Source organism: Morchella importuna (genome assembly GCF_003444635.1).
Source record: "Morchella importuna strain M04M26 chromosome Unknown Morimp01GS017, whole genome shotgun sequence".
NCBI lineage: Eukaryota > Fungi > Ascomycota > Pezizomycetes > Pezizales > Morchellaceae > Morchella > Morchella importuna.
In genome coordinates this window covers 195447-210233 of record NW_025763414.1, presented here as the reverse complement: position 1 = coordinate 210233, position 14787 = coordinate 195447, and the positions used below count along the sequence as shown (strand labels likewise).

The following is a 14787-nucleotide window of genomic DNA, read 5'->3' as shown; positions in this document are numbered from 1 at the left end:
GCGGAGCTTGAGCCCGCTACGAGCAGGGATATTCTTACCAACCTCCCCTAGGATGGTGTATGCGCCTTGTCTAGAGCGTAGCCCTATGAGAGGGTTCCAAGCCTCAAAGAGTTTCCCCTCCCGCGGGAGTTGGCTTAATTCGACTGATTGCAGCTATTGGGCCATATTTTGTTGCACCACATCTCCCTCCATATAAACTGGATCCCCTCGCCCGTTGAATTCTTGGACATCACGCCTTCAACACTTCTCTATAGTTATCCATCGACACCAAATAAGATTTCTTGGTTTTCCACCCCAATTCTCGACCAGCCAACGAAGATTCATAACCTCATAACCTTAAAAATGCACTCCTTCACTATGACTACCTTCTTCCTCCTCCTCGTCGCCCTTCTCGCGACACCAATCCTCGGCGACTACGTCGAGCGTCGTGGCTACGACCAAAGGTTTGGTGAACTTGAACGTCGTACACCTACTCCTGCACGCAGGAGAGGTGGTAGCTCTTCCGATGATGACGATGGTATGTTATCATGATATGTAATAAATCTAATAAGTACTGACATGTCTATTTCTCAAAAGCCACTGCAACGGAGTCTGCAAGTGCATCAGGGACCCCAAACTTCGCGCCCAACAACGTGATCAATCTTGCTGGTGCTGGTGCCGCGGCCTTGATAGCGGGTGCCGTCGTTGTTTTCTAAATAAGTGGTAACTTAACGCGCTCGGGCTGGGACTTATTTAATTGAGATGCATGTTTTGTCTATTTTATCTTTGTCTTTGGTTTCGGCTTGAATTGTATTTATTTCCTATCTATCATGGTTAATGTCCTTCTTTTGTAATTTTGCAACATAAGATACATATAATGAACATATAATAGACTTTTTTCTTTTACTTACTGTGGCTTCTCTATGTTGTTTCCTACACAACGCTCAAGATGAATTCAATCTTAGAGATTGACTCCTGTGACTAAGATATGAACCTCGGAGAGTGGTACTTAAGTAATAGTCTGCTGGGCCTGAAATTAAATTCCCGAAAGTCTCCGAAAGTCTCTCAAGCCACATTGTACTTAAATTTGTGTCATGGTTGTTCCAGAAAAACCTAGTATGTACTACTGCCAAGTTCTCAAGAGATATCATGATCTCATATATAGGGCTCAGGGGATGCAACGCCTCCCTCAGAGTCATACATCGATTCGGGCATTTCCCTAGGTAATCAAACAGAGTTGTCGATCTGATATCGAACCGCTGGATCCAGAGTGATCTTAAAAACTTGGATTCTCGGCGAGGTTGAATTTCAGGGAATGGAATAGTAGACCTTTTAAGCCAACAGAAAAAAGATCGGCAAATAAAAGGATCAGCGTTTACTAGCTGGAGGTAGTAGGTATGATATTTCCTACGCCGCTCACAGAGGCTACTGTAATGGTATCAAGAGTATCCCATAAACCGTCGAGACAATGCTGACACCCTTTCGAAAATTCCAAGAGGTGGCTAGAGCCAATGGATTTTGTGATTTTGTTGATCTATTACCCAATTGTGCTGTGGCTTTTTGTCTCGCATGAGGGGTGTCAGCATCGACGGTTTATGGGATAAGAGCACGGCTATCAACTGCGTTTCCCTGATCACACCAACCTCGTATGGCTAGAGGAGGATTATCTTTTTTTCGCCGATCTTTTTTTGTTGCAACAAAGGTGGCTTAAAATGTCTAGTGAGGAACCTTATTTGGCCGTGTAATATATATGACGGATTAAGCCTTCCATGACATGGGTCCAGGTTCTAAGACAATCTTCCTTGCAAGTGTGCACTGGTGTGAAATTACCCATGGGCCCCTGGTAGTGCAGTTGGCACTGATCTGACCTTAAAAATTGGGCCGGGTTGGACATTCCACAACTGAAGCAAACACGTTTGGCCTGTACTGCGACGGAATTTTAGCAAGACAGATTTGTTTGAGACATTGTCATAAATATTGGTGAGCCCCAGGTAAAGAATCATGCAGGGTCCAGGTAATAAGTAAACCGAAGCCCATTGGGAGCCGTTAGCCTCAAGGTTTATTTCGCGAGTCTTGTAAGCCTTCGAACATGTATGACGTTGGGTTCAAAAGCTTTCTATCTACCTCGTTTAATGAACTCAGTATCCAGCCGGTGAATCAATCCGGGGAGGCTTGAGGTGGTACTCCGTTGCAGTTCTTTAGTCCTAATGGTCAGTAACAAAAGAAGATGACACAGTTCCTGGGGAGAATTTATATTAGTATCAAAATCAGGGGAAAGATCTACATATGTGTCGTTTGAAACGTCGATGACTGAAGAAAGGATTAGTAGAAATTTTATTCACGATTACGATGCGCTAAATTAATTTTTAGAGCTAAGACTATTGATACTATCAGTTTGATGAAACGTTCGTAGGGGGTTGATGGGTGTTGAAACGCTAGTCGCTGGAGGTTGGCCATTCGTGGTGATGATGAAGTATATCGATGAAAAGGATGGGAGGGGAAAGGGAAGAGAAGAAAAGAAGAAGAAAAATTAGAGGCTAAGAATACCTTTCAGACGAAACGCGTCATCAACCCACCTTCCAAGCCACTAAGCTGCATGCCGAGTTCCCGCCCCCGCTAGAAAACCTTAAATGGTAGATAATGAGCGATAGGGTTTATCAGGTGGGAATAACCTACAGATCTTGATCACCTACGGTAACTTCAATCCTATCAAATAGGCGAAAGGAAACTTCAAAATTACACGTGCCCGGAATAGCCGTGATAGCCGTTTGGCCCGGAAGAACACCAACCAAAAGTTAAATATCTTGCGCACTTCCACGGCATCTAGGGTTTAAGGGTGGAATTACATCTTTAGGAAAGAAGAAATTTTTGCAACACCACTCAATTCTCATGTGTTTGAAAATTGTAGATTGTCGTACATTCCTTTCGCCGCTTTATATACTAATTTACAGGATCCAGGACCAGCCTGGGTCCGAGGCTATAACTAACTTAAATTAGTCATTTCAACGGACGATAAAAACATTAGTTTTCTTTACGATAGAAAGAGAAACTCCAAAAAAGAGAGTTGAGGGGATGGGAAACCATGGAAATTCCGTGTTTCATTTCATCACCATGGTCGAAATTATATTGTTCAAACTAAGCCGCCTTTGTCAGCGCTTTTCTATAGTTTTCACGTCCAGCTTGAGCATAGCCTAGAACTGAATACCGAATCGGCCCTTTAAAACGGCTGACTAGAAACATACATGGCGTATCACTCGCTCGCTGATCCGTTTCTGATGTCACGTGTAGTTCAACACTTGAACTGTCCTAGAAGCGGATTGAGGCTCCCAATGCGCGTCCTACTACTGCATCCTGACTTGAACCACATGTACCTCCTGTAACTGGACATACCTACTCACAATCACAATGTCAACCATCTTAAACACACACTGATCAGCAGTACCCCCCCTCATCAAAAATTCTAGCTCCCCCACTATCACGAAACGCTCCCCCGCGGCGAAAGCGCCCGTTCTCGGGCAATTAGCAATTGCCCACTAGTCGTAAGCCATATCACATTCAAAAGGCTGTATGCAAAGACCAGCTTCCCTCATGACCATAGCTACCTAGAAGTTTTCACATCACGATAGTTACATAGCCTTTTGCACTGCCTCGCGGAGACAGTCTCCCTCTCCCCCTCCACGGCAGAAAGCATTGTATGCTGCGCCTTCCGGTTATGCATGTGTTCTACATCTACGAACAGTACATAACGCATCTCATAGACAACACAGACACTGGCAGGGGGGTCGGTTCAGCACCCTGGTCAAGCAACTGTGGCTGGTGAGGGTGAGCCAAGTTCATGGGCCGTCACTCGATCGGTCAATGTGCATATGCAGGGGCCTAAGCCAAGAAATAGGCGACTCGGCACGGAGCCTAAAAGCTTAACTTAGGGGGTCCGGTCTAGGAGTACGAGGCCTTACATACATGTACAGTTGACTCATATTTTCGATTTCCAAAATCGGAGGGGAAAAGTCATGCATTCTGTCCAGCTGCAGTTGATGTATCACTTTCTGACATATACTCAATGCCGAAGATTCAGTCCTTGAGTATTTCTTGGTCTGGCCCAATGCGTTCGGGGCCGGTTCTTGGCCGCGGGAATTTCTTTTTTTCTCTTGGAGATTGGAAACAGGGATCTGAGGAAGGGATTTACCTACTTCAGTTCTCTGATCAGAGCCACCATTCCCCTATGCTTTGTTAGGCTGTCGGCCTAAATCAAAAGCCGAAATGCAACCCGGAAGTTGTGCTCAGTTTAGCGCTAGTCATATCCGTCCTGTCATTGAGCTACTACATGCATGTAGGTAGACACACTCTCGGGACAGGCAAGAAGAACATCAAATTGAGCCCCTAATTGTAGCCTGAACTTTCAGATTCTTCTTGCCTCCTCTGGTTCCTATGGAAACGGTTCCTCAAATGGCGGCACGGGGGGAGGGGGAGGTAAAACTGAGGAAGAGGAAGGGAGGAAAATGAGGCGGGGTGGGGCGGATTGCGAGATAGTGTATAGCTCTTTCCGGTTTAAATAGGGATAAGCGCAGGCGCGCAGTAAAGACAAAATTGTTTGTGGGAAATATCTTCAGAAGCTATGTATTCACTATGCTTTATTATATTTCCGTTTTATTTCTGCTTCTTATGTTAGCGAGAGGTGGAGGAAGTTAATAAGAAAATTCTAAAGTCTCATGCAATACGTACTGTCATAAACGTAAAGCTGCATACAATTAATGGGTTGACCAAAAAGAAAAAGAAAAGCAGCATTCCCGCATCAAAGCTGTCAGGGCTAGGGTTGTTTATAGAGTTAGGTCATGTTTTTTGGTTCATGTAATGGCGGTTCGAATGGGATGATTTTTGTCGTATCTCTCAGGATCGAGTGATACGGGGAAATTTTGGGAAGAGTATACTCGATGCTGCTACTTTTACGATAGTAGTGGACCCCGGGGTTGAGATTTAGTGCACGTTTCCTATGTCTATTTGTCTCATCGTGGTAGGATCCTAGGAACATTTAAGAGTTATGTCTTCTCCATCAAACCTCTTTAGGACAGGTCGTGACAATAATACCCGTATACTAGCCCGACAGGTTGGCCTTCGCTAGTTGCTATTTACGGTCATAAGACGTCACTCGACCACTAGTTCACACTCACCTCTTTCCACTCCCACCATCTCAGCTCCACAACACCCGCTCTACATCAACGACTATCACCAGATAGACAACACTATACCCACATACACCTAGAGACATCAAAAAACAACTAACACTCACCCAACGGCCATAATGGGCCCCCTCCCCGACCCCGACTCCCCCGACTCCCCCGCCGACATGACCGCCCACGGCCTCAACAACGCGCGCCCCCTCTTCCTACAAACCACACTCCTCGGACGCTCCTCCATCACCGAATTCCTCATGCTCTTCTCCCTCCCCATCCCCCCCGTCCTCCCCGCACGCCTCGACATCCCCCTCGGCCTCCCCTTCCCCACCTTCCTGACCCGCCTGCACACGCCGGCCACACCCATGCCCGAGCGCATCAGGCACTGGGACATCCGCATGCCCCTCCCCTGGCTCTACCCACACAAGCACCCCGACCCCATCGTCCTCCAGCCGCGCAAGGTCTGGACCACCCGTCTCACGCCCGGGCGTAGCTTTGCGGACACCACAAGGCTCGTCGAGGCGTTCCTGGACCGCGTGGGGGTGCACGGGGAATGCCAGTTCCGAGGGACCACACGGCGAGACGTGGATGTGGCGGTGGGGGTGTTTGGGCCGGCGGCTGTCGAGCCGACGGATCTGGGGAGGGGGGTGTATACGACGGAGGATTTGGGGCTGGCGCTGGCGTATGCGGCGGGTGGGGGGCAGGGGGTGCTGTGGGTGTTTTTGGAGGGGATGGGGGCGGCGATGAGGGGTGGGTTGAGTGTGGGTGGGGTGGAGGGGAAGGAGTGGGAGTTGGTTGCGGGGGGGAGGGCAAGGGATGTGGAGTATATGGAGGATGTGGTGGTGGGGGCGGTGAGTGCGGATCGGGGGGCTGCGGGGATGCAGGGGTGTGCTGAGGGGAGGTGTAGGGTTGTGCCGTGGGTGGAGGGGGTGCCGTGGATGTGTTGGAGGAGCAAGAAGGCTTGGAGGGTGCTGATGAAGGGGCTGGCGGCGTTGGTGTATTTGGAGGAGGCGCCAGAAGTGGAGGAGTATGGGGGATGGACGGTCGTGGAGTAGGGCGTGTTCTTCCCTAATGACTGGCTAACGTGGTGTATAACGGGCATAGTCTAAGAAAGAGCAAGCATGTAGCTGGCTAGTATCAAATAAAGAACCATCATCGCCTGTCCTTTATTTGAAATTTGATTGTGGAATAGTTATGCGAATAGTTATCAAGGCCGAGTGACCAACCATGACGCACCTAACCCACCATACCACCATGAACAACCCGCATTGCGCCTAAATCGCGGTTGTGATATACCCAGACCCGCCCGCCCTTTTTACAATTGAAATGTGCATGGCTATACATACGAATCCCAGGCCGCGGGACCGCGATAGGCTAGTCCGGCGCTGGGTACTAATGGTCCTGACTCCTCCGACCTGTAAGCCGGGTCTTTAAACCCGCTGGGTTAATCGAAACTTTTTCTTGGTGTGTGGTATCCATACGCTATAGAAAAAAAACCTGACTCTAGATATAGTTTCCCTTGCATGATTGATACATTGCCCCCGCGAGTGACGGGTCATGAACCATGACCGAGTGATTGGTCATGCATGTATATAGCATCGTAGTTATCGCCGGCCTAGCCATATCCGCGGTCGATAACCTGGACCGGCCAGCTAGCTAGGCCAAAGGGTCTTTTTGCGGTTTGCCCATTTTGCGGTATGGGGGCTGGGTACGCTAAGGTTCTACTCGGACTACATGTAGGTAGGAGCTATGTAGGCGGATAGTTGTGGTTCTAGTACGCAAAAGGAATGGCGGTATAGCTAGCTGTATATCGACGTGCTGGAGCTGTCGGGTTTGGGCTCATTCGCAGTTGTTTCTGGTTCTGGTTCTGGTTGTACCATGTGGATCAGAGGTACTGTGCGGGCTGACTAGCTAGTCGGCAATGCGTGGTCTAGGGGGCTTTGGAAATCTGCTTTTTGGTGTAGTAGAATTGGCTTATTTATTGTTACTTGGGTGACTGGCTGACGGCCTTCTGCGGTGTCTCTTCCATGGAGGCCTCGAGGGGGGATATCAGCTCTGCTGTCGACGTCTGTAGCTGTAGATAGCACTTGAGGTACGGGTACCTGGAATATATTTATCAAGTCCCATTCTTTTTGGAGCTAGCGCTAGCAACATCCTTCATTTCGCGCCTTGACTGTCCAAGTAGTTTTTTTTTTCCCCTACATCCCAGGCCGCCGCAGTTTGAGTGCTATAAAAGCCTTAACTATTTATACCTATAATTGGAAATATCGAGGCTTCAGGTTTACAGTTGTTGCTCCGTGGCCCTGACTGTGCGTGAGCGGCCCCCGGAAATTTGTAGTACTAGATTAAACCGTTTCGATTCGCGGCCGTCGGCTTGAGGTGCGTGTTTCGCCCAGTGTCCGCGGGCCCGGCCGCCGGTGCGCGGGCTTGGGTTGCAGGCGGAAGCAGCCCGGCCGCGCGGCATGGGTACGTACTTCTAGGACTCTGAACTGGGGACGGAGTCGGGCCCGGCCAGTGTCCTATAAGCATACCTGCAACCGTGTCCTGGGTTTAGCTCTGCCTCTGTAGTTGGATCTCGTGGTTCTACTTGAGCCAATTTTGGGAAGTCCCTTGGAGGTGTTTGATGTAGGGATAGGGTCAAAAAGCTTGGTATCGTCATTGCGTGGGGTGCTGCGTGAGGTCCGAGTCTTTTTCTCTCGGCCACTAGGCCTCAGTCTTCGGCGGTCTAGGGAGGGGGTGTTAGTGGGAGTCCTTATGGTGCGCGTGGCCAGGGTTGGTAGCCAGGTAGTATAGGCGGTGGTTGTTTGGTGATTGATACTTTCTCTGTGGGCTGGCTACATGTACTTAAGGTGAGCCTGAGAGCCGGTATGCCTGGATCAACTGAAGTACAATAAGTACATGTATGATCTGTGTAGCTTATAAGTAACAACACGGAGGGGTTCTGTGGGGCAGCAAGATTTAGACCTCAAAAGATACTATTAGCTCTATTGAATGGGCACGCTTTGAGTGAATACTTGCGCCCTTCGAATTCTAAGAGAACCTATCAGTAAAGTCAACCCAGCCCAGCTAGCTATTGTATTGACGAATGCATGATATACTCAACCTTATCCTCTCGTAATGACTTACGACAGTGTCTATGTTACCAGAAATAGCATAGAACTTCCCAGCCCCATCAAGCTTAATCCTGACAGGACGAATAGTGCCAAATATACCCTGGTTTCCAGCCCATCCCGCAGAACCCAATCCTAAACCGTCCTGAGAGATGCGCCGAGTGATAGGCCGTGACGATTACTCATCCACTCGTTCCCTTTGTTGTTGTGCATAAACAGCGCCCTTGCCTGGCATCACGTGACCCCCGCAAAGTTTAGCCAAAAATAAACAGACGCCGTGGCTGCAGCATAAGCAAGGCCAGAACTCAGAACTCACCACGGCCCACTCGCATCGATCCACCATCCCTCCCTCCCCCCATCCACATCCATCCACATCCATCCAATCCAGTTCATCCTCCATCCAGCCATCGGAGCTCTCCTCCTCTCGCTCGCTTTTTCTCTCTTCTTCTCAGCTTCTGTGTTTACACAGGAGTACGTACCGCGAGAGACGTGTAATAGAATAATATTCCCCCGTCTCCGTCTCCCGTAATAGATCTCGTACTGTAGGTACCTACATACATACATACATACATACATACATACATACATACATCTTATCAGCCGCGAGGACCGGGAATAAAAAAAAAAAGACAACATAAAGACAGAGCTAGTGTCCCCCCTCCTCACCTCCCATAGAAAGCAACAGCAGCACGCACGGGAAGGTACACACACATACATACCTCCCTCCCACCCTCTCTCCCTCACAACCCCCTAAATAAACACCAACAACAAACAAAACCTAGCTAGGCCCCCAACAGCAATGGCTAATTACTTCTCCGGCATCCTCACCGCGACAAAGTCCCGCTACCAGTCCATCCGCGGCGACACCGATGACGGCGACACGGAGGACGACTCCCACCTTGCCCGCTGCCTTCGTACCTACTACCAGGAGAACGACAGGCCCATCCCCGACTGGCTCGGCGGTGGCCCCCCGCCCGCACAATCCCTCCGCCAGACCAACAAGATGCCGCCTCCCGGCCACAATCGGCAGGGCGTGAACGCGTCCCTTTCCGACATCTGGGACAACCCTCAGCCGCAACGGTTCCAGCAGCAGCCTCCCGGCGGCCCACTGAGACAGCCACAGCAGCCGAGCCTGTTCCCCGACGAGAGGAAGGCGTCAACGCCGGTGCAGGACGGGCCCGGTGGGACCGGGAAGGCGTTGACGAGTGCCCAGCAGAGGATTAAGGAGAGATTGTGGGGCGGTAGGACGGCGAGCCCCCCGCCGCAGGGACAGTTCACGCCGCCGCCTCCGCCGCAGAGTGTACAGATGCCGGGTGAGCATATGTTTGGTGGGGGCGCGCCGCCACCGAGGAGACAGGGAGGAGGAGGAGGAATGCCATGGGAGAGCAATGAGTCGTACAACGGTGCACCGGGGGTGCCGGGGTATTATGGCGGTGGCAGCAGCGGGAGCGGTGGCAACTTGAGGAGGCCGCAGCAGGGAGGTAGTAGCGGTGGTAAAGTAGGAATGCCCAGTGGTTCTGGGTTTCTGAGGGGACAGAGGGGCGGAGGATATTAGGTTGAGTCATGGTATCCTACCTCTCATTTCTTCTTTACTTCTGTCCACGATTGTTACTACTACTACTTCTTTTACTACTGCCACTACTATAGATTTTTTTCTCTTTTAAATATGCATATTGATTGATGATTTTCTTCTTATTTTTCTTCCTTCCCTCCTTTCTTCTTTGTTACTTCTTTCTTATTGTTTGTTTTTGCGTTCTATTCATGATAGGGCTCCACGATGGTTATGAGGAAAAGTTTGCATCTTCGAGCGACTTATTTTATTGTTGTGTATTTTTCTTTCTTCTTTTCATTTTTCTTATTCTTCATATCTGTAACTGTTCATCTTTGCTGGGGAGGGGGTGGGGTCGATACGGTGTTCTAATAACAATGGGCCGTTGGTTGGTGTATTTACGAATAAATATCTGTGCATTAGAACGTGTGTGCGGCCGGAGCTCAATTGATGACGATGAGATTAAGGACGTGCTTGGAGGGGTGTTTTGCAGTAGACCCCGCGTTTGAGGGATGCGGCAGGTATGGTGGTGCTGGGAGTTGCCTTGTTTAGTGTACCTATGATGGGGAAGATCCTAGTTGATGTAGGGTGTAGGTGCTGGGTTGAGGACGGTACCTACATGTAAGTATTACCTACATGGAGAGTAGTAAGGCGGGATATATATATGTGAGTGACTATATAGGGTGTAGGTGCCTCCCGTTATCGGTCTTGTCAGCCCCGCTTGACAGGCGGCCGAGACCAAGCGGTAATGATAGTAGTGGCAGTAAATAATGCAATAGTGCAGTAGCTATACATGTAGTTGTAAGCTTACGGGCTGGCTGGCTGGCTACTATTAAACCGAATAGGAAATACCGGGCCTACCACCAAGTCCTAGTGCAGGAATAATACTCATAAGTTATAACCATTATCATTACCCCTCCGCCTCACGAGAGTACGTATCGCAGTCATGAAACCCGTCAGTTGTTCTAATCCCCCGCCCTTAGAAAATCTGCACCCCGACTCACTTCCAGATCCCCCACACTTGACGCGCATCCCTGCACGCAGCACCACCCCGCCCAGCCACACTCACGTGCCACGCTGCGTCGTCATCCCACACCCGATGATCTAGTACCGCCACCCACCTTGACTACCTCTCTCCTCTCCTCTCCTCCACTCACCCCCAGCTAAGGCGGCCATCACCCCTCCTCCATATACGACCCATACTCAACACGAAACCCATCTCATCCCTTCCTTCCTTCTCTCCCTTTCCTTACACTCACAAGCTCAGGGAAAGGACAGTATGAGTTCCAGCAGGAAGAAGATGCCTGAGTACACGCCGCCCGAGAGCCCCAGCGGGAGCTACTACGACCTGAGCGATAATGACGAGGAGGACTATAGCACGATCACGCATACGAGCTCGGGCAGGGGTGTGAAGCTTCTGTATAGCAAGTCAAAGGTCAGTTAGCCATATCTGCAACCACACTATCTACTATATCACTACCACTATTTAGCTAGGGCTATATACTAACCAACCACCCTAGGTCTACGTTCACCCCACCCCCTCCCAGCGCGACAACATCCCCGGCTTCATAGCCCTCCTACAACAAAAGCCGCCGCCCTCCCTCCACTCCGAGAGCAGCCCCGAATCCACGCCCTCCTCCCTACTCCTAACCTGGCTGCCCGAGTCCGCGCTCGGCGACGCCTACGACACATATGTCAAGGTCGACCTCATCGGCGACGAGCACCCACCGCGCACGTCCTACCTGGTCCCGCCGCCGCCCACCGGCACCTCGCTCTCCAACTACGCCTTCGCCGTGCCCGTGTCGCAGATCTACAGCCTGCTCATCCGGCCGCCGAACCTGGGGTGGTGGTGGGGCAGCGTGGTGGTCAACACGCGCGGCGGGGACTCGTTCCCCGCGCTCTTCTTCCACGACAGCGAGTGCGCGAGCACCATTGCGCAGAGCAAGAAGCGCGCAAAGGCGAACTTTGACCCGTTTGGAGAGGATGGCGGGCTGTTCTGGGGCGGCGACGAGGTGCTGAGATGGCTGAGGCGGTTTGTGAGGGTGGAGCGGAGCGAGGTGGAGAAGAGCTTGTATCTGGTGGATCCGAGCAAGGAGGACCTGACGAGCTTCATCCATAAGCCGATTGGCACGATTGGCGTGGAGCGTGCGGATGAGGGGGGCAGCAGCAGCGCTGGTGCGGGGATGGACCCGCTGACGAAGGCGTGGAAGGAGGCGAGGTGGAGCTTCTTGGAAAGGTTCACGAGGGTGACGAGGTTCACGCGGCGGACGGCGGAGGAGATTCTGGACAGTGGGGCGGTGCCGCCGGTGGTGAAGAGGCTGCTAAAGAACCCAGATGTCGTTAATCTGCAGGATGAGTTTGACTCTGCCCGGCTGTATCTCGCGAGGTGGGCCATGGGCATTGCGGAGCAGAGCGAGCGCGACCAGGGACGGGTCGTGTGGACGAATCGGGACATCATGGAGCTCGAGGACTCGGCGGTCGGTGAGTTTGAGATCCTCGATATCGAGTCGGGGCAGGACGCGAAGCCGGTCACGATGCAGGAGTGGAACCGCTGGCTGGATAGCACGGGGAGACTCGTGGTCACGGAGATGGAGGTGAAGGAGCGTATCTTCCATGGCGGGATTGAGCCCGGTGCGGCCAGGAAGGAGATCTGGCTGTGGCTGCTGGATGTGTATCCGTGGGACAGCACGCGGGATGAGAGGACCGCTATCATGAATAGCAAGCGCGACGAGTATGTTCGTCTTAAAGGTAAGTGGTGGGACGACATTGACCGCCGCAACGGCGACGAGTACTGGCGCGACCAGAAGAATCGTATTGGTAAACCCTTTTCCCTCCGCCTCGGCCATTTACGTCCTAGCGATCATTGGCACTGACAACCCGCGTAGAAAAAGACGTCCACCGCACCGACCGCAACGCCCCCATCTTTGCCGGCGAGGACATCCCGCACCCAGACCCGGACTCGCCCTTCGCAGAGGTCGGCACAAACGTGCACATGGAGCAGATGAAAGACATGCTCCTCACCTACAACGAGTACAACACCACCCTCGGCTACGTGCAAGGCATGTCCGACCTTCTCGCACCCATCTACGCCGTGCTCCAAGACGACGCCGCCGCCTTCTGGGCCTTCGTCGGCTTCATGACGCGCATGGAGCGCAACTTCCTTCGGGACCAAAGCGGCATGCGCGCGCAGCTCGTGACGCTCGACCACCTGGTGCAGCTGATGGACCCGCCGCTGTACGCGCACCTGCAGAGCGCCGACTCGACAAACTTCTTCTTCTTCTTCCGCATGCTGCTCGTGTGGTACAAGCGCGAGTTTGCGTGGGACGACGTGCTGCGGCTGTGGGAGACGCTGTGGACGAGCTATCTGAGCAGCCAGTTCCACCTGTTTGTGGCGCTGGCCGTGCTGCAGAAGCATCGCGGGGTGATTATGGAGCATTTGAAGCACTTTGATGAGGTGCTGAAGTATGTGAATGAGTTGAGTGGGACCATTGAGTTGGATGTGGTGAGGGCGAGGGCGGAGAGCCTGTTTAGGAGGTTTCAGCGGACGGTGGAGGCTGTGGATAGAAAGGCGGGAGTGGTGCCGGCGCCGGGGACGGCGGTGAGGAGGAGGACTGCGGGGAGTGTGGGGAGCTCGAGTGCTGGTGCGGCGAGTGGGAGTGGGAGCGGGAGTGGGGCGCAGGTGGTGGGTAAGGGGAAGGAGGTGAAGAAGGAGGGGCCGGCGGTGGTCATTAGTCCTGAGTTGAGGGCGCTGTTGAGCAGAGAGGTGATTAGGCCTGATGTTCAAGCGGCGCCGGCAACCGCAAATTAGTGCGTGTAGCAGTAGTAGAGTACTAGTAGTAGAGTAGCTTATCGTTTCTTATTTTTATTCTCTTCTCTTTTATATCTTTTTTTCCTATCTTTTTTTTCCTTTCTTCTTACTGGTTGTGGCTTTTTTTTGGGGGGGGCAGGGGTGCGTTGGGGGTTGGGTCGGTGGGATGGGTGGACTGGATGGGTGGTTTGTTTATTGTCTTTTGGGGTACATTATGTAGCATGATACGATTGACTAGCTAGCTGGAATGAACGAATGAATTATATACATTTATTGCAAGTACAATTACTTTAGCTGCTAAGCTTGATTAACTAGGTGATGAATTATCGTGGGGGGGCAGACCGAAAAAAGATGGAGGGCGGGCTGAGGGTCTATGGAGGATTTCTCTTTGGAACGTGTGCTTGCTTACGATTAAGGGGTACCGTGGATACTATAGTAGTATGCAAAGGGAGATCCGGTGATGTTAGGATAAACACCCGGACTGAGTTTGGAGTGGGCCCGCGGGGAAGGGTTTGGGGGGGGGGGGGTTGTTTTAGTATAGACGCAGCTGCGAGTAGTGAATAGCTATTACAGTAGTAAGGAGTTCTTTTTTTTATATATAAGAATCTGATCTATGGCGGTATAAATATTCTCTACTGGAGATAAAAGTACGTACATATAGCTCAAGTGGGGAGAGCCAAAATACACGTGTTTACGTGGTCCTGTTCGAATTCACAGTGAAAATGATTGTTTCTCATATTTTTTCGTGTGGAGGGTTAGGGCTGGTGTGCATCTTGGCGACGTTTGGATATGCACTAGTCTCCCCAAGTATCAACCCAGGATGCTAAACGCTGATTGTGGGGGGGGGGGGGGGGGGGGAGTTTAGTGCAGTCGGTGTAGGCACTGCTCGCATATATTTATTGGGTGTTATTGGAGGCTCTTCTTGGGAGTGGGAAGGGTATGAGGTGTCCTAAGTACCCACGGTCGATTTCCACCCTTTAATGCCCATCGTTAATTTCTGATAGTACCCTGAGCGCAGGCACCGAGCCCTTGCATGGGTAAGATGAGCTCATGGACTTCCGAGCCTACTTGGTTGAGTGGTCTTTTTACTTATGAGCCAAGCTTAAGAGATTCATATCATGTAATTGGATTTTTATTTGATTGCGAGAGTGCCGGGTCACGTCATGTAGG

The 14787-nt window shown here is 51.4% G+C and overlaps 4 protein-coding genes across 4 annotated transcripts; all 4 read left to right on the top strand.

Annotated features, from left to right (window-relative positions):
- Positions 1–357: 357 nt before the first annotated feature.
- Positions 358–695, top strand: LAJ45_05967 (uncharacterized protein; the record flags this gene model as incomplete). Its single annotated transcript, XM_046115535.1, has 2 exons — positions 358–517; positions 577–695. 2 exons carry the CDS (start codon positions 358–360, stop codon positions 693–695), a joined length of 279 nt encoding a protein of 92 aa, XP_045971119.1.
- Positions 696–5278: 4583 nt separating this feature from the next.
- On the top strand, positions 5279–6205 carry LAJ45_05966 (uncharacterized protein; the record flags this gene model as incomplete). The annotated part of the gene is made up of 1 exon (XM_046115534.1): positions 5279–6205. The coding sequence occupies one exon, from the start codon at positions 5279–5281 to the stop codon at positions 6203–6205; it is 927 nt and encodes a 308-aa protein (XP_045971118.1).
- A 2854-nt stretch (positions 6206–9059) lies between these two features.
- LAJ45_05965 (uncharacterized protein) lies at positions 9060–9815 on the top strand (the record flags this gene model as incomplete). The annotated part of the gene is made up of 1 exon (XM_046115533.1): positions 9060–9815. One exon carries the CDS (start codon positions 9060–9062, stop codon positions 9813–9815), a length of 756 nt encoding a protein of 251 aa, XP_045971117.1.
- A 1273-nt stretch (positions 9816–11088) lies between these two features.
- On the top strand, positions 11089–13617 carry LAJ45_05964 (uncharacterized protein; the record flags this gene model as incomplete). The annotated part of the gene is made up of 4 exons (XM_046115532.1): positions 11089–11117; positions 11187–11244; positions 11330–12626; positions 12695–13617. 4 exons carry the CDS (start codon positions 11089–11091, stop codon positions 13615–13617), a joined length of 2307 nt encoding a protein of 768 aa, XP_045971116.1.
- Positions 13618–14787: the final 1170 nt, after the last annotated feature.